We start from the raw sequence: 17,493 nt of genomic DNA, 5'->3' as shown, positions 1-17,493 counted from the left end.
CTCCTTCCCTGGAGAGCGGGATCCTCCAAGAAAGCAGGATCACCTGAGAACGCAGCCTCCTGACTGGAGGGAGGGGGAGCAAGGGGCCTGGGTTCAAACCCATCCCCATAGCCAGGCTGCATCCTCCAATCAGACACAGCCCTCTCCTACCAGACCTGGCAAAGGAGGTCATCTGCCCAGATTACGTGACTGTACGTCTCAGGGTTGAGAATTAGAGAGCCTTTTAACCCCAGACCCTCAGACTCGGCCTCTCTCCGACTCTGACACTCTGAGGCTCTGAGTTGGTTGACCTCGGTGGGGCTGTAGACATAATATGAGGAGATACAGACTGACCCAAAGGATCAAATGAGAGGGGGTCTCATCCCTCCCCACCCAACCCCAAAGACACCAAAGGGCATTCCAGGCTCCTGACAGAGCCTACAATTCCCAGAGAATTGGCTCTGGGGCAGAGTGAGATGAGTGCCTCAGAACTCTGGCCAAGGGCCCAGGCCCAGGACATTCCTGCCCCACCTTTCCTGCTGTTGTTGCTTCAGGAGGGCGAGGCCTTGGGAGGGAGAAGCAGGAAGGAGAAATGGCTGGACACCCAACTGCAGGCTTCTCTTTCTGCTGGCCCCCTGCAGCAGCCCCAGCCCCCTGTGGAGGACTGGGGGAGGGTTGCTCCAAGTCAGCTCAGAATACCAGGACAACACAGCCAAGGAGTCAGGGGTACAGCAAGTGCGGCCTGGGCCCATCTGACCCTCACCCATATCTCCAGAAACTGGTGGAATGGAAAGACCCTTTGGGAAGTGACCTTTCCACCCTCAGCTGGCAGTCTATCGGGGTCTGAGCTGAGAGGTGAGGACACCAGCTAAAGGTGGAGGGGGGCGGGTGCAGCCAGGATGGGAGGTACAGACTAGGAACCAGATCAGGGTGAGCTGGGGACCTGCAGCAGATAACTCACTGTTGGGAGGCCTTGCACATCAGATCCCCGACACTTACCTGGGGCCCACCCCAACCAATGCCACACCCAGGGCACTCCTCTCCCCTTTAGGCTTCCTCCCCTTGCCCCCATGGGGCTGGCAGAAGCTCCCTTACCCTGGACCCATGGCTCACACCTCAGTAGCTCCCACAGGACCCCCTTCTGACCTCTGCCCAGCTATTCGGCCCTGGCCATGCCCCAGCTTATCCAGAGCCCTGCTCTTCTCTGGGCTTCAATCACCTCCTCTGTGAAATGAAGGTCTGACTAAATCACAGCTTTTCAAACTATTTTAGTCCTCCCTAGAAAGCATAAACCGGTGGAGGGGAGCTCCTCTGGGTATGGGGACCTGCTCTTCAGTCTCCCTTATCTCTCAGTGCAGCCTGGGGCCCCTGAGGATGAGTCTTACCGACACAAACTGGCAACACTGGCAACACAGACTGGCCAGGTCTGTGGCCCCAAAAGGATCTCTAACCCTAGGAAACCGAGTCACACTGCCCAGAGGAAAGGCCAGAGGTTAAACATGGCTGGTGAGACGGCGGGTGGGGAGAAGACTGCAGTTGAGGCTAGACATCTGGTCTGGTTGGTCCCGAGAGCCTCTGCTCCCAGGCTAGGGAGTTCTGGGGCTTCATCCCGCAGGCAATGAGGAGAGTGTGAGGGCAGGGGCCAGGCCAGGCGTGAGTGTGCCTGAGTGTGTACACTGGCGAGGGAGGAGGAAGAGGTGCTGAACCTAACACCACAGGGACCCGGCAGGAGTCCCACCTCCAACCCTCTCCTCTCTGGTTAAGGGCATGGCTTCCTCATGCTCTCACTCCATCCAGCTCTAAGGTTCCTTAGTAGTAGACTGCACACGATGTACATATGGGGAAACTGAGGCCCAGAAAGGAATGGGAGGGCCCAGAGACACTAACTGTAGAGCATGTACAGGGCTCAGACCCAGGCCTCTGGCTCCCAGTCCCACCAAGCTCACCTGAAAGGCTGGGCGACTCACCTTAGGGCACACAGCAAGTACCTAGGCTTCCCAGGCAGGCTTCATGTTCACCATGGGGCGGGGTGAGGACAGACTGGCTAGTCTTGGCGTGTCCAGGTGAGTCAGCTGCCAGTCCCCGCGGCAATCTAACCAGCCGCCAGACCTGCTCTCTCTCTCACGCGCTCTCTTTCTCTCTCTTGCATTCTAGGCCTCTGTCCATGCTGGGTCCCTCTCTCCCTTGCCTCTTCCAAGGCCTGGCCCCTCAGGCCCCTGGGCCACACCCTGTCATGGTACTCACTCTGTTATTTCCTGGTCTGGACAGGCAAGGAAGTGCTGCTTGCTGTGGAGGCTTTTTCCTGGGCTGCCTTGGAACCCCCTTTGATCATCCAGCAAACTCAGCAGAGGAGGGAGGGGCTGCCCAAGGGAGGGGGCGCTGAACTGTCACAGCTGACGGGTCCCAGCCTCCACCTGGGCCTCTCCCCCCACCCTACCCCGGCACCCTTCCTCTGCCCTTCCGTGGCTCCAGACGTCTTGTCCTAGACCCCACCCCCCACCTTCCCAACCTCTCTGGTCGCTTTTTTCACAGCTTTCCTTCCTCTTCCTGCGTAGTCGCTGGAATTTCCCAAACATGGGATCCACTTCCCACCACCAGGCATTTGCCCATGCCTTCTCACTGCAAGCAATACTAGCCCGCGTCACCTCCTCCTGGCAGTCTCTCAGGCTGGCTGAGGCCCCGCGGGGTCGCCCCACAGCCCAGGCCAAGCCCCTGGGCACTGCCCACGTGTTTGTCTGCCCTCATGTCAGGCACGGGCCCAGGGAGGCTGTCCCGTGGTGACAAGGTGACCAAGGGGCAGGGAGGACGAAGCTGAACCCCGCCGGGAGGGAGGGACCTTCGGACAAACTCGGACGGGCCGGGTGTGAGTGCTGCCAGGGACCGAGGAGTCGTGGAGGGGCGGCGCGCGGCGGCCCGAAGACTAAAGTCCCACCTGGAGCGAGGAGGGGCGGGGAGCAGAAGGGCTCTACCCCAGACGACAGACCTCCAGCCCTCCCTTACCTGTGCGGCGCGGGGTCCCATGCCGGGAAAGCCGCCGCGGTAGCTCTCTCGCGGACGCCCGCCCCACGTCGGCCCCGCCCCTGCAGGCCCCACCCCCGAAGGCCACTCCACCCCCATGCCCCGTCCCCGCCTCGCCTCCGGGTACCGCTCCGAGTCAAGGGCGGGGGCCTGCCTGGAAGTAGGCGGGGCTTGGCGTCCATCTGCCCCGTGCACTAGGGCTCTCCTGAAGTCTCAGTCTGCAGTCTTTCGGGGTCTGAAGTCTCCTGGGACACAGTGGGGGGCTGGGAGAAGGAGGAGAGGAGGTGGGAGCTTGACCCGCCCCTCGCTCCCCCCAACACACACACGCACACGCTCTTGCTCACGCCCAGGAGAGCCTGGGTGTGTCTAGGAAGCAGTCTTGGTTTCCTTGTCCCGGCGGGGTCTTTTCCAATCCCCCTCCCCTCCCCTCCCCTCCGCCCTCATTCTGACTCCCTGCGGGCCTAGGTGCAGCCCGGTGACCTTCCTCCGCCCGCACCAGTCACAGGGGCCGGCACAAGAGGAGCACCAGGTGGGTTCATGAAACCTGTGGCCGAGAGTAGGGTAAACCGAGGCTACCCGCGGTGGGCAGGGTGTCCGTGGCCACTCCTGAGTGACCTTGGGGAAGTCCCCTGCCCGCACTCCTGAGTCTCAACATGGCCCAGTAGAGCGTGAAGCCAGCGGTTGTCTGCGCGCCAGGGCCTGCGACCTTGGCAAAGGTGGCGGGGAAGCCTTGTTCCAGCGGACCTCCCGGCAGGGGGAAGGCCCACGATTCAAGCCTGTAACAAAGGAGTCTGCTGCCTGCCTCCGGTTCTCCATTCACTTACTGAGGCACGCGGATTCCAGGGAATGACCCACGTCACTGCCCCTTTCACGGCTGACAACACTGAGGCAGAGAGGCCCCATCCCGAGACAGGCAGTGGAAATGCAGAAAGGATGGCCCACCAATGCTCTACTCAAGTCTGAGCTGGTGGGAGGCATGCCCCGTCCTGCCAGGCTGAAGAGAGATCTCCAGTGGAGTACATGGTGGGTTGCAAGCATTCCTTCACAGATGAGCAGGGTCTTGGCGGGTTTGTGAGTGGCCTGGCACATTGCGGTGGGCAGACAAGAGGTCTCTGGGCCATGGGAGGAAGGACCAAGTGCTGAAGAGTGGCCATAGCCACAGGTGGAGAGAGCAAGGTGATCCAGGAGCGTATGGTCCCACCACTTGGCAACAAACAGGGCAGGCAGGCCAGGCCCTGAGCAGGAGTGATCTAATCTTGTGCTGGGTGTCTCTGGGCCAGCCCTTCCCCCTCTCTGGGCCTCAGTTTCCTTATCTGTACCTGTAGCTGAGGGAAGGCAGTGCTGCCTGGGCTCAAGCAGGAAGAGAAGCGCCTTGTTGACTTCCTCCCCAGAGCCTAGATTTCCTGTTCAGCCACATCTAGGGGAATTGGAAGGCTGAGGGCTGGTCTTCCCTCACTCATTCCCCACTCACTGGGTAGCGTCACAGCCATTGCCAAGCCCAGTTTTACACCTGATAAATGGGGCAAGACCTGCCCAGCCTCTCTCCCAGCGTTGTTGGTAATTTGTAGTGCCCGGTAGTGCCCAAAAGACAGCCTTCACTTCGTCCACTTGCCCTTGACCCCCTGCAGTACAGCCCAGGGCCCTTACCCAACCCCACCACAGATGTGCACACACCCACCTGGACCTCTCCTACACCCCCTGCACACATACATGACTCCACAGTCACAGGAATATGGTGGTGTGTACACTTACCTGTGTCACATGGACCCATCTGCTATTGAACCCACTGGCGGGGCCTCCATATTGCATAACTTGGGTGGCAGCTCTGTACATGTGCATGTGTGCAGACTCACACACTGCTCCATGGAATGCGCACTGAGAGACCCAGGCATGCAGAGAGGCCAGTGCAGAGTGCATGTGTATTCCCACGTACTTGAGTGCCCTGGGACATAAACACATACTGATGAACACACAGGTCTCACCCAGGCCCAGCTCAGCCCCAGAGCTATTCTGGGCCAGGCCCGAGGCCAACAAGGTCAGAGACTGCCAGCTCCCAACAGGCCCCAGCCACTGTGTCACAGGCCTAGGCCAGCCAGCCCCCAACCCCAGCCCAGGCTGAGTCCAAGATGCACTGGATCTCAGCCTGGCTCTGTGACTAGGGGGATCCTCACTCCCTACCCCCTGCTTCCCCAGAGCTGAACCTTGAGCTCTGGGGTTTCAGGCTCCAGAAGAGAATGTCCACAGGGTCCCCTGGCCCCTGCCAAATGACTCTGCCCACAGCTTCCAGCCCAGAGGCCCTGGAGGCTGGACTGGATCCCTACAGGAAACCCAAAGGAGCTAAAAATAATACACAAGGGACAAACAGGATTCTGCAGGCCAGCGTTCATGCCACCATGCATGGAGGGAACACTGTCTTCCAGGGAAGCCAGGCTGGAGAGCATGGGTGTCCAGAGCTCCGCCACCCCAGACCTGATGGGCCCAACTGGGAGTGGGGTGCAGGAATATATGGGGACCCTCATAAGAAGTAGAAACAGTACTGGACAGTGAGCAGAGCTCTGGGTTAGGAGCTGAAAACTGAGTTTGAGGCCCCAGTTCCTGAGTGACCTTAGGTAGGACACAACCCCTCTCTGGGCCTCAATTCTTCACAAGTAAACAGGGGGAGGAATAAAAAGGTGGAAAAGGCTTTAGCTTTCAGTGTCCCTCTCACTATGGTGTTTAACACTGGAAAACTGGAAACACGCAAATATTCGAGAATAAGGAACTGATTGAACCAAGTATAGTTGGGTTTCATACAATGTAATTTCACACTGCCTTTAACAACAGTGACGGCAATAATCATAACGACTTGCATTTACTGAAGGCCTGTAATGTGCAGGTGCCATGATACTGTAGTTATACCCATTTTACAGATGAGGAATTGAAGCTTGGAGCGGTTCAGTAGCCCACTAAGAGCTCACAGCTATCAATATGACCATGACCCATAAGTCTCCATTTTCAGCTTTAATAACTTCAGAAGTTATAAAGTATAAAACTACAAATTTACAAGAAACATAATTTGAAAGTTTCATTCCTTATATTTTCTTTATGCTAATTTCATCGTGAATTTTGGATAACTTTAATTTTTTTCTGTCAAGTTTTGCCATCTCCAAAGGGCAAAAAAGGAAATTTAAATAATTAAACTTTCAAAGGGTGTCTCTTGTAAGTTTGCAGTTTTATACTTCTGAGGTTATTAAAGCTTAAAACTGCACTAAGCTTTTTGGGCCATCTTGTTATTTTAAGCCAGTTTGACTCCAAAGCCTGCGTGACAGTATTGACACTGTGTGTGGGGGATGTGGGGATCTAGGATGTTGTATTGGGTAAAAGCTCTGGGAAAAAGGTATATGATAAATAGCATACAGTGACATTTCAGCTGTGTTCAACAGCCTGCTGAGAGGTAAAGCACACTTGGAGCAGAGGCCATATCAGGGGACACTGCGGACACACATGATTGTGTTCCCTTTCAGATTTCTTCACTGGGCTTTCCCTACCTTTTGGATGGAAAGAAGCAACGACACCCTCCCCTCCTGGGCTGAGCTGTCCCATCAAGGAGAGCCAGCTTGTACTCATCACTCCCATAATTGTTAGATCATATAATCCTCCCATCAGCTCTGTGATGAGAGTCTTGCCCTCTGCATTCCATAGATGAGGACATCAAAGCAGAGAGGAGTAATGGTTTACTCAAGACCACTGTCAGGCTCACTAACCTCAGCCCAGTCCAGCCAAGGCTTCTCTGACCCCATTGTCCCAAGGGTGACCTCCCTGGCTGGTCAGTGTGGCTTTCCTAACAGATGGCCTGAAAAAATGGTGGGCAGAGAGCTGCAGCAAGTGATTTGGGCTTCAGTGAAATTCTTGTTTGCCTGACAAGGGCAAGCCTGGGGAATGTGGGGTGGCCCAGCCGACCCAGTCCCCAGACTTTGCCACCCACTGTCAAGGGTCTTCTCGATGGACCAGCTGTCCTTTGCCAGTGGTTTTCTCATTTTCCTGCCTGCCCTGTCATCTCCTAGTCCTGACCCCTGTAGGTATCCGCAGCTGGCCTTCTCCTCTCTGCTGCAGCCTGCCTTGGTCCTTGCCTATCTATGGCACCACCAGGCAGGAGCCGCAAAAGACTCTGGATCTACAGGGTCCCCAGTTCTGAGGGCAGGCCCAAGGCCCAAAGCACCCCAGCCTGCACAGGTCTCCACTGGTGCCCTTGGTGATGAGGAATGCAGGGGTCCAACACCTGGGCTGCTTCTCAGATTAATAATAATGGAAGGAAGGAAGGAAAGGAGAGAGGGGGAGGATGGATCAGAGGAGTCTCCCTATCGCAGGCCTCCCCACTCCTCTTCCAAAGTCCTCCCCAGGTCTCCACAGCTCCTCCGAGCCTCCCTCCCTCAGTCCCTGGGTTGTCAAGGCTCACTCTGAGGTCAGGACCAGAGTGCAGTGTGGGCCAGGTTCAGTGTGAGGTCAGGGTCATGGCTCAGACTGGAGTGAGAGTCAAGAGCTCAGGCTGGGACAGAGGCTGAGGATCAATCAGAAACAGAACATGGTCCTCCAGCCCTTCCAGGGGGAGCCCACCCTGTCCTGTGGGGTCACAGATGCTGGCTCCTTCAGGAACCTTCCATCACACCCGCAGCTGGCTACTCTGACCATGCCATCCCGTTCCCCCTCTCCCTCCCCTCTGCTCTGGTGTCCAGGGTGACCAGAGCTGCCTCTGGGCAGGAAGCCAGCCCAGAAAGCCCAGGATATCCCCGAGCACCTGTCACCATGGCAACCTGCCTGCCATGCCATTCCCAACACCCCCAATCTGGGTCCAGTACAGCTTTTCAAATTCAGAACGTCAGAATGGGAAGGGCCTCCTAGATCAGCAGATTCCAGCCCCTCCCTTTTGTCCCAAATGAATAAACTGAGGCCGGAGTGGGGAAGTGAAGGTGGGACCTGTTGTTCAAGGACCTGACCCCATCCTGTCCTCCCTCCCACCCACTCCCGGCCCTATGTCGGTCTCGGCCGGGTTAGGGGAGTGCGGAGTCTGGAGTGTGATCTCCGGAGAGGGGCGGGCTCTCCACCCAGAGTGGTGTGGGAGCGGGCAGCACGGGAACCAGACACCGACAATGAATAAATGATGCCCACTCGCAGCCTGCCTGAGACCAGATCGCCACCGCCGAGCGCCGGCTGGCCCGGGGGTTAGTCACCGAGCCAAGGCGGCCCGGCAGGCATCCCTCGGCTCCCCTTGACCTGCTGCCGAGCTGCGCGGAGCGCGCGAAGATGGCGGGGCAGCGGCTAGGCGCGGGGCCGCTCTGGGCGCTGGGCGGCGCCGCCCTGGGGGTTTGCCTCGCGGGGGTCGCCGGGCAGCTGGTGGAGGTGAGGCGGGGCGGCGCGGAGGGGCTCGGGGTGGCTGTCACCCTCCAGGCAGAGGGTTGGGGGGCGCCTTTCTGACCAGGAGCTGATTTTTCCCTTCCTCTTGCCCTAGAGGACCTGACTTAATGGGGAGACACAGCTCTAGCCCAAGTGCTTCCAGGCTGTGGAAGAGACCCAGCCCCCAATCTTAGTGTCCTTGGTCGGATGGGAGGGTACAGCCTCTGATTTCAGGAACATTATTCTGATGGGGGAGACTCACCCTGACCTTAGGGATTCCCGGTCTGATTGGAGATACAGCTGGGCATCAGCGTGTGTCTGATGGGGGACACTCAGCCCCTATTCTAATCTTTGGTCTAGTGAGGTCGAAGGTGGTGGGTGGGAGGCAGGAGGGTGAGGACATCCTTCCTAGAGCAGCCATGTGTTGAGTTAGACTCCATGCTGCACACTAGGCCCTGGAGGGGAGGGGCAAGCAGGGCAGGGCCCAAGGACTCAGGGTCTCACTTGGTCCTGGTGATAACTGGGAGCTAGCAAACATTTCTGAGTGGGCAAGAGTCATGAGTCCTGGTTTGGAAGGAGAATAAGTCAGAAGAGGGCACACAGTTGGGAGAACTGTAAGGAGCTGCTAAGATCGCCCAGGAAGAGGTTAAGAGGACGGCTGGGGGGTTGGCCAGGAGCCTGGCTGGGGCCAGGGAGGGAAGGGTGGGGGCCATCTGCAGCCTCCTTGGCTGGCCCCTCTGTACCCCATTCCTGCTAAGTCACGAAGGGGAGTCAAAGAGGCTGACCAGACCCAAAATTCTGGAGCATTAGGCTGGAGGGAGAAGGCCCAAGAGGCAGGACAAGGGAGGAGTGGGGTCAGAGCCTTGCAGGCAGTGGCAGAGTGGAGACAGCAGGGAAACAGAAGTGTAAGAGACAGCCAAGCACCCAGGAGAGCCCTCAAGGGGCAGGTGCTGGGGGACAAGATGGGAGAGGGAGAACAGGGCACTTGTTCCGTGGGGTCTGAGGGGACACAGCCCTGAACTGGTGGGTCTGAGGTACATGGAGACAGAGCCCTGCACCCCCTGTTCCTGCTGCTGACCAGGGGGTGTGATCAGAAGGCTGGGCTGGAGTCAGATGTCAGCTCTAGTGTCCCTGTAAGGGGAGCCAGGCTGGCTTGAGCCCCATGGAGTGTACTTGGTCCCCTCACCAGCTGCCCTGAGGCCTCAGGCGCAGAAACTGAGCTGGTCTGGGTATAGGAGAAGCCTGAGCGTGGGGGTCAACTCCCTTCTGAGCCAAGGATTCTTCCCTCAGCCCCCAGGAAAACATCTTCTCCCAGCCCATCAAGGGAAACTGCATTTCAAGTCCATCTGCCTGCCATCTGCCTACAGCCTGAACGAGGCCCTGGCTGAGTCCAGGCGATCCAGGGAAGCACCAGAAAGATGAGCAGGGCTAGGGTCCATGGCACCACCCACCCCACCCACAGGCATCACCCTCCATCAGCCTGTGAGGTTCTGTTGGAGGCCAGGCCTCCAAGCTTGAGTTCAGACCCCTAGCAGTGCCCACAAGGAGATGCCCAACTGTTACCTATTTCCCTCTACCCAAGACCCCTATCAGGGTGTCTTGAACAAAGCTGGAACAAGAATGTGTAAGAAGTGAGCTCATGGCTGCCCAGGCTCTGAATCTGAGATCTTTACCGTGGCCCTCAGAATCTTCCAGTTATACAACCCAACTGGGCCAACACACTGAGCCTTAGTTTCAGGGAACCCTGCCACTGCCCAGACCTTGGCCCTGACTCTACAAATGGGTGCCCAACCACATGCATGTGTATCCAACCGCACGTGCCCTATACACACAGTGCCCAGCCCTAACCCCATATGTGTGCCCCAACCCCACACACATGGGCCAGACCCCACAGACATGTATCTGAGCCCGCAAATGGGTCCAGGCCCCTGGGATGATGCTGAGGAAGGATATCTTGTCAGTTTTACCACTCAGGTTGTGTAGAGAGCTTCCCAGAGACTGCTGGAACCATCCCACTCAGATGGAGAAACCGAGGCCTAGAGAAAAGAAGTCTCCTACCCCAGTTTGCCTTGGTTAAGAGAAAAGAGCCAGGAATCATGTACCACTCCTGGGCACACAGATCCTCTGGGTTACCTGGGACAGGTTGCTGATCCTCTCCAAGTGTCCCCAATACATGCTGAAGGGTGGTGTCCATTAGATGAAGAAGTACCTGGCTTTTGGTAGGTGCCCCATCCATGCTTATGGACCAGAGGAAAGACTGGACAGATGGTTGAGCTGCGGGTTGCTTTTCCTTCCCAGAGAGCTGGAAGAGACTCCTCATGTCTGTCCTTATTTGGTTAATCAGGGGACAAGGCACTGCACAGATGCCCCAGGATCCCCTCTCCCTCCAAGTACTAACCCCCATACACACCCCTCAGCCAAACTTGGTGACAGAGATAGGGTCATATCCCTCTCAGCCCCACAGGTCACGCATAGGTCTTGCTCCCACCCACCAGAGCAGGGCCATGTCCCCTCAGACTCCCAGGACAGGGTGGTATCCTACTGGGAAGGTGGGAAGTGGCGCGCTGTGCTCTGCTCACGATTGCTCCAGCCGTGCTTACAGCTTTTGGCCTCCAGGTGTCGCTACTGCATTTCAGACAAATTATCTAGACCCGTTTCGTGAGGATTCTCGCCTAGCCTTCTGGTCAGAGGCGGTGACTCAGGTAGGACAGGTGACTGCTGAGGCCACCTGGTGGGAGTCCTGGTCAAGTAACAGAGTCACGGAGCCCTGACTTCAGTTCCACACCCCACCCCACACTGGAGGTACGTGTGAACAAAGTCCCACAGGACAGGACTCGCCTTGTCTCTGGCCTTGGTCCTGAGACCCCATCTGCCAGTGTGGAGGAGCCCAGGGCCAGAGCAGGAGGAGAGAAGGGCCCTTGAACCTGACTGGGACAAGCCATCCACCTTTGCCCCTTGGGCTTTGGTTTCCTCAAGCATCAACCCTTGCACTCCAAGTTCCCAGCTCCATGGTTCTGGGGCTTTACCCTCTTCCCGTTCTAAATCTGGAACTTCCCAAGGTCTGAGGCATTGTTTATGAATGTCTAAGACACTTGATTCTAGGAGATTCTGAAATGTTTGGACTGAGTGAGTGCTTGCTGAGACCTGGGCCTCTCTCGGCCCCGTCCCAGCCCCTGGCCTCTGCCTGGCTCATTCCACTCTCTCCTGACCCACAGCCCAGCACGGCCCCACCCAAGCCCAAGCCGCCCCCGCTGACCAAGGAAACGGTGGTGTTCTGGGATATGCGCCTGTGGCACGTGGTGGGCATCTTCTCGCTCTTCGTGTTGTCCATCAGTGAGTAGCTGCTCCCCCCATCACCGCCCCCTGCCGCTGCCACAACACAGCGGGAGCCCGGCACCGCCTCATCACCCCTCCACGCCCCCGCTCCACCCCCAGGGGCTCAGAGCAGCAATTCCGGGCAGTGCAGGCAGGCCAGGCGCCCACAGGAGGCCCGCTGTGGTTTCTGGCACCTCCTGATCCACACAAAGTCCCTGTGGAGGGCTGACAGGCCGGTGGTGACCTGAAGTATTCTGCCCGACCGGCGATGCAGCCACACGGCAATTATGGTAATTACAGGGGACTCCACTGAACCAGGACGAAGACGTGTCATTTTTCCCTATCGTTGGCCTCCTCATGCTTTTTCTGCAGTTTGGCCAGCTTAAAACACCCACACCCAGGGGCCCCAGCAAGGCCACCCTTGGCTGCAGCTCAGCCCAAAGGCTCCCCAGACACCCAGCAAACGTGGCTCCCAGGCTGCAAACCCTGCACTGTCAAATACCATTTCCCTGGAATGACTCACCTACCTCAGTCAAAAGCAGGAGACCCCCTCTTCTCTTGGACCTGGGAGTTGCTTGATGCGAAGTCGCAACAGAAGCCGGTTTGGCATGCTCCCTTCAGTTGTCCTTCCAGAGTTGGGGTCTGGAGTTGGGGAAAAGGGGGCCGAGAAACGCCGACTGGACGGCAGAGGCCGCCAGGGTACACAGCAGAGTCTGACAGAGGTTCCTACAGGCCAAAGGGAGGAGTGGGGCACAGGCAGTAAAGAGAAAGAAAACACACTCCCCCAGCGAAGAGAGAGTCCTCCAAGCTGTAGATTGGTAGGATGGATGAGTGGTTTTGTGTTAGGCAGCTGGAAAGGCATTACAGACAGAGGTACAGTGTGGGCAGAGGTGCAAGGAAATGGCCTCCACACAGGTCTCAGATAACCCCCATAAGACGTTTACTGAGTGCACCCGGGTCAGGGGCTAAAGGAGCATTTAAGTTCTAGTTGAAGCTATCCTGGGGGCAGGGCTGATCACAAGGGCCCATCCAGGTGCGGGGGCTCCAGGGGAGACAAGGACCTCTAATTTGCATGTGCTTCTCCTGGCACCAGAAGTGCCCTTCCACGCCCCCATGTCTTCCCGGCTGGAGTGGGAGCAAGAGCCTGCATTTTGTTCCTAGCCACGGCCAATGATCAGTCAGGCTTCTGAGTGGAGGCCCCCCAGAAAAACAGCTGTGACTGCAGCCCCAGCTCAGGTGTCCAGAGAGGGGAATAACCCCCAGTACCAAGAGGCAGGGTTGGGGGAGGTATCTGCCCTGCAGGGGCCACAGGAGCAATCCAGGGTGCAGGTCCAAGGAGCAGCTCTGGGGTACCCCAAGAAGCAGGGATGAGGGCACCATGGGGCCTCAAGACACACAATGGTTTCTCCAGGGCTCTGCTTGGCCCTAGATGGTAGAAGTACCTGGGGCCACATAGGAAAGTTGCAGTGTCAGGCCCAAAAAGGCACTTGGACCTCAACCACACAGACTGACTTCCACTCCTAAACCCATTTCCTAGAGAAAGGTAAGGGATAGTCCCAAAGGCCTCTGAGCAACAGTTTAGCATTTGTTACCCTCTATGCAGGGCTCTAGGGAGTAGGGAACGCCATCTCCTGGGGAGGAAACATCTTTCCCACTTCCCTGTCTGCTTGGGCCTAGGTGGTACAGCTGTTTGTGGAGCATCACCCCCAGAACCTTGTGGAGAGAGCTGGAGTTGGATGGGGTACCTCTTCGGGGTCCCCTCCAGCCTGGGGACTCCTATCCCAAGCCCCTGCCTGGGCCTGGAACTCGATCCAAGGAACTTTGTTTCTCTCCTCTTTGAAGAGAAGCAAACAGGCCAGGCTGGGTGGGGCAGGCCTGGAGTGAGGGGCGGTGCTTGAGTCCTGCTCTGACTGCCAATAGCTGTGGCTGAGCTCCCTTTAAAGCCCAGGCCTCCAGCCTTTGCAGAGAGCATGGGCATGGTCCTGAGGAGACACCTGGTGGGGTAGCTGGAAGAGGTGGTCCAAGCCAGTAGGGTGGAGGTCTAACCTTGGACCTCTGGCATACAGGGGTCTGGAGAGGACCAGAACCCAGGTTTTTGGGTAAGAAAGGCAGACCTACTGCTAAGACTCTTGCACAACTAACCCCCCACCATGTGTTCCTGGATGCTGTTGACACCCCATCCATTTATTCAGGAGTCCAGTCCTGTCCTCAGCCACAAAGGCTTTGAAACCATCTCATTCGTTTTCTTTCATTCTGTGAGTCTGGGGGAGACTCAGTGGGACCACAACATTGGCTGAAGGGGTTGCACAAGATGACCCCAAGGGGTGCTCCAGCCCAGGCCACATGGGTCTGATCTATCGTCCCCAAAATAGGCCTGACTTGTCCGCCTGGCCCTCCTGCCCCTAGGAGTCTGTCAGGAAGTTATGTCTGGTCATCTGATTTATAATAGGAAGCAGCTCCATCCCCTCCCCTGAGGCTGGGGCCAAGGTGGTCAGACTGTAGGGGCCTTAGAAAAATAAACTCAGTCCAGCCGGGTCCTGGCAGCTCTGCCCTGCCCATCCCTAGACAGGCCAGCTCCATGCCCTGGCCAGCTTGCGTGGGCACAGCTGCCCTGAGCCAGAAAACCACTCCTGAAATAACCCTGTCTAAGGTGAACGCGCCGGGGCAAGGTCTGTGTCCTCTTTCACGCTCTCACAGCCAGAAGCAGCCCTGGCTTGTCCTCAGGGAGGTTGAGGAGGATGCAGCCATGTCCTCCCGGGTCTGAGGTGCTCTCAGGAGCCTGGGGAGGAAAAACTAGGATGCACACGAGCCCAGAGGCCTGGGTTAGAAGAACAGGACACCCTGCAGGAGGCTGTAGCTTGACTCATGGTCCAGGCCACTGCCTGCCCTCCAGGACCCCTCAGTCTAGTCAGAAAGACCCACCAGAACCAGGACTGGTAACACAATATACGGGGCCAGTGCAAAATGAAATTGTGAGCCCCTCTGTTCAAAAATCATTAAGAATTTCAAGGAAGTGACAGCAGAATAACAAACCAAGCACAAGGCCCTCCTGAAAGTGGGCCTATTATGTGAAGCCAGCCCGGCTCAGGAAAGATATTTTGAAAATCCCAGAGCCCACAGGGGTTTTGTCAAAATGTGGAGCCTCCTGAGAGGGTCTCTTGGGTGGGACACTCATAGGTAGATGGAGACAGGCCTGAAATTTGGGAACCAATCCTGGGGTGTCTGAGCTCTGGCCCTTGCCAAGCCTGCTCTGTTTCCCCGTAGTTATCACTCTTTGCTGTGTCTTCAACTGCCGCGTGCCACGGACCCGGAAGGAGATTGAAGCCCGGTACCTACAGCGAAAGGCAGCCAAGATATACACGGACAAACTAGAGACTGTGCCACCCCTCAACGAGCTCACAGAAGTCCCTGGAGGTGAGCAGGCCTGGCCCCCAGCCCCACCACCCTCTGACTCTGCCACACTGGCCAGTTCCTCCATCCTGCCACCCAGAGTTGCCCTATTCCTCCCCTCCACCTGGTTCAGGGAGGGGACCCAGCCCTGTTTTTGGAGACCAGAGCAAAGAAATGGGTCAGAGTGAGGCAGGGAAAACAAGGAGCTATTCTGCAGGTAGGAGAGGTTTGGAAGGAAGAAGGAATGAAGGGCTGGACTGGGAGGCTCTGGTGCAGGCCCTGGGACCCTGTCTCACTCCTGTTGCACCCTTTTTCCTCTGCTCCACAGATGATAAGAAGAAGAAGAAGAAGGACAGTGTGGATACAGTGGCCATCAAGGTAGAGGAGGATGAGAAGAATGAGGCCAAGAAGAAGAAAGAAGAGAAATGAAGAGAGCTTCCTGGAGGTGGAGGCTGGGGCTAGCTGGCCCTGGGGCTCATAGTCCTGGCCAGAGTCCAGACATCTTAGACTCCAAGCTCATACATGGACCATAGAGGTTGCAGAACACCCTCTCCCTGCTCAGAGAGGGTTGCTGAGGCCCAGGACCCTGTCCTAGAGCCTACTGGGGCAAGGATATGACTTCACTAGGTGTGCTGCCTCCCAGCCTGGACTCCACTCCTGTCACCCCATCCAAGTGGCCACTCAGCAGAGGTGGTCTTGGGCCACTGTCCCTCTGTAGATCCAAAGTGGCCTCTACCCACCCATACATGCCTCTGTCCCCTCTTCTGCCAGGCACAGCAGTGGCTAAAGGGGTAATGGGATGTGGGTTTCCTTCTGGAAGGGGTTGGCTGACCCGGATGGGCTAGATGTGAGGCCACACCAGGCTGGCCATGAGGAGGGAGAGGGTCACTGGGGGAAGCAGGGGCAGCAGAAGGTTCTCAAACTTAGCTGGATAGCAGCTCTGGTGGTGAGGGGGTTGCCCCAAGCCTGGCAGGGGTTCTGTCCCAGGGCAGTGAGCAGAGGGAGACCAGAAGCAGAATGCCCAGCATAGCAGATCCCGAGCTCTAAGCAATAGGTACACTTGTCTTACACGCTGTGATGCAGCTGAGGCTGCTGGAGGGCCTAGCATGAGGCCCATGGCTCAGGGCTAAGGGCTGCAGGGGTGCAGAAGGCTGAGGCCAGTGGGCCAGAGAGAGAAGGGCCCCATCTTGGGAATCCAGGGAAAATTTGAGAAGCCAAGGGGGACTTCGGGTTTTTCTGCTGGCCCTTTCTAGGCTCAGCTGTGGTAGCAGGTGTCAGCGCCCCAGGAGATCACCGCAGGGGGCAGTTAGGGATTGAGGTAGCAACCAGCCTTCCACGTGCTGAATATAACAGCACAGAGCTTCCTCTTCCATTCTTAACAACGGTGCCTAAAAGAAGCACTGCTAGCCAGAAGGCGAAGGCTCAAACTTGACCTGGGGACTGAATCCTTGGGGAGGGGAGATGCAGAGAAGGGTTTCTAGATGGCAGCGAACATCAACTGAGGTACTCAGACCTGGGCCTGGAGACTAAGGAGACACCGGAGATTTCCGAGCCAGGGGGAGCTGCTGGCAAAGCTGACGCTGCCTCTGCAGCCTGCAGAGATTTGTAAATAAAGCTGAGTGCCTTCTCATACCTGAGTGACCTGAGATGATCCAGAGATGCCCCATCCCTGGAGCATTTACGTGGAGGGTGATGCAGTGATCGATGATAGGTGGTGTAGGCCAGGCTGACGTTCCCTCTCCTGACTTTTCTCCCAGCCTGAATTCAGATGAGCTGGAGGGAGAGGTGGTGGCCAAGAGGCAGAGGGTCAGCTGCAGCCAGTGGGGCCTATCCCTGAGGCAGGGCAGCAGGACCAGGGAGGAAGCTGCCTGCTCTCCACTTGCCTCTGCTCCACACCCTGGGTTTCAATAAGTGGGTGCTTGGGACACAGAGGAGTCAAACCTGGATTCTGATCTGGACCTGGACCATTATTACACAAGAAGAGGGAACCAGGCTGGCATGGGGGAAGGAGCATGGGGTCTTACAGCCATGAGGGAGCAGAGAGATTACAGAAGGCCCTGCTGTGGAAGCTGAGTACTCACTGCGCCACCAAGTGGGAACCCTGACTCTGCCCTTGGGCTCCAGCCTATGGGCTTCTCATACATATGGCTGTGGCAAAGATCATTCTACTCATACAAGCCAGAGCCCTCCTGTTGGCTGGGCAGCAGAAGCCCAGAGGAGCAGGAGCCACTATAAGTCAGAGAAGCAGCTGGTAATGCCTGGGGTAAGTCCAGGCCCGGGTTACATCTGCCCTGCCAGCTGCCTCCCTGACCTCTGACCTGGGCCTCCACTAGCCCTTTATGGACAGGCATGTCTGATGATGGTGGGGATAATAACTGATCCCAGTGGGCATCTGCCCCAGCCTCCAGACGGGGGACAGGG

The 17,493-nt window shown here is 57.3% G+C and overlaps 1 protein-coding gene across 1 annotated transcript; it reads left to right on the top strand.

Annotated features, from left to right (window-relative positions):
* Window positions 1-7,933: 7,933 nt before the first annotated feature.
* TMIE (transmembrane inner ear) lies at window positions 7,934-16,704 on the top strand. Its single transcript, XM_065886154.1, has 4 exons — window positions 7,934-8,373; window positions 11,583-11,700; window positions 14,947-15,096; window positions 15,401-16,704. The coding sequence occupies exons 1-4, from the start codon at window positions 8,278-8,280 to the stop codon at window positions 15,499-15,501; spliced, it is 465 nt and encodes a 154-aa protein (XP_065742226.1). The 5' UTR covers window positions 7,934-8,277; the 3' UTR covers window positions 15,502-16,704.
* The last annotated feature ends 789 nt before the right edge of the window (window positions 16,705-17,493 follow it).

The sequence above is a fragment of the Phocoena phocoena genome, chromosome 10, assembly GCF_963924675.1.
Source record: "Phocoena phocoena chromosome 10, mPhoPho1.1, whole genome shotgun sequence".
Taxonomy (NCBI): Eukaryota; Metazoa; Chordata; class Mammalia; order Artiodactyla; family Phocoenidae; genus Phocoena; species Phocoena phocoena.
Note: the sequence above shows the minus strand (reverse complement) of the source record. Positions and strands in the feature narration are given on the sequence as shown.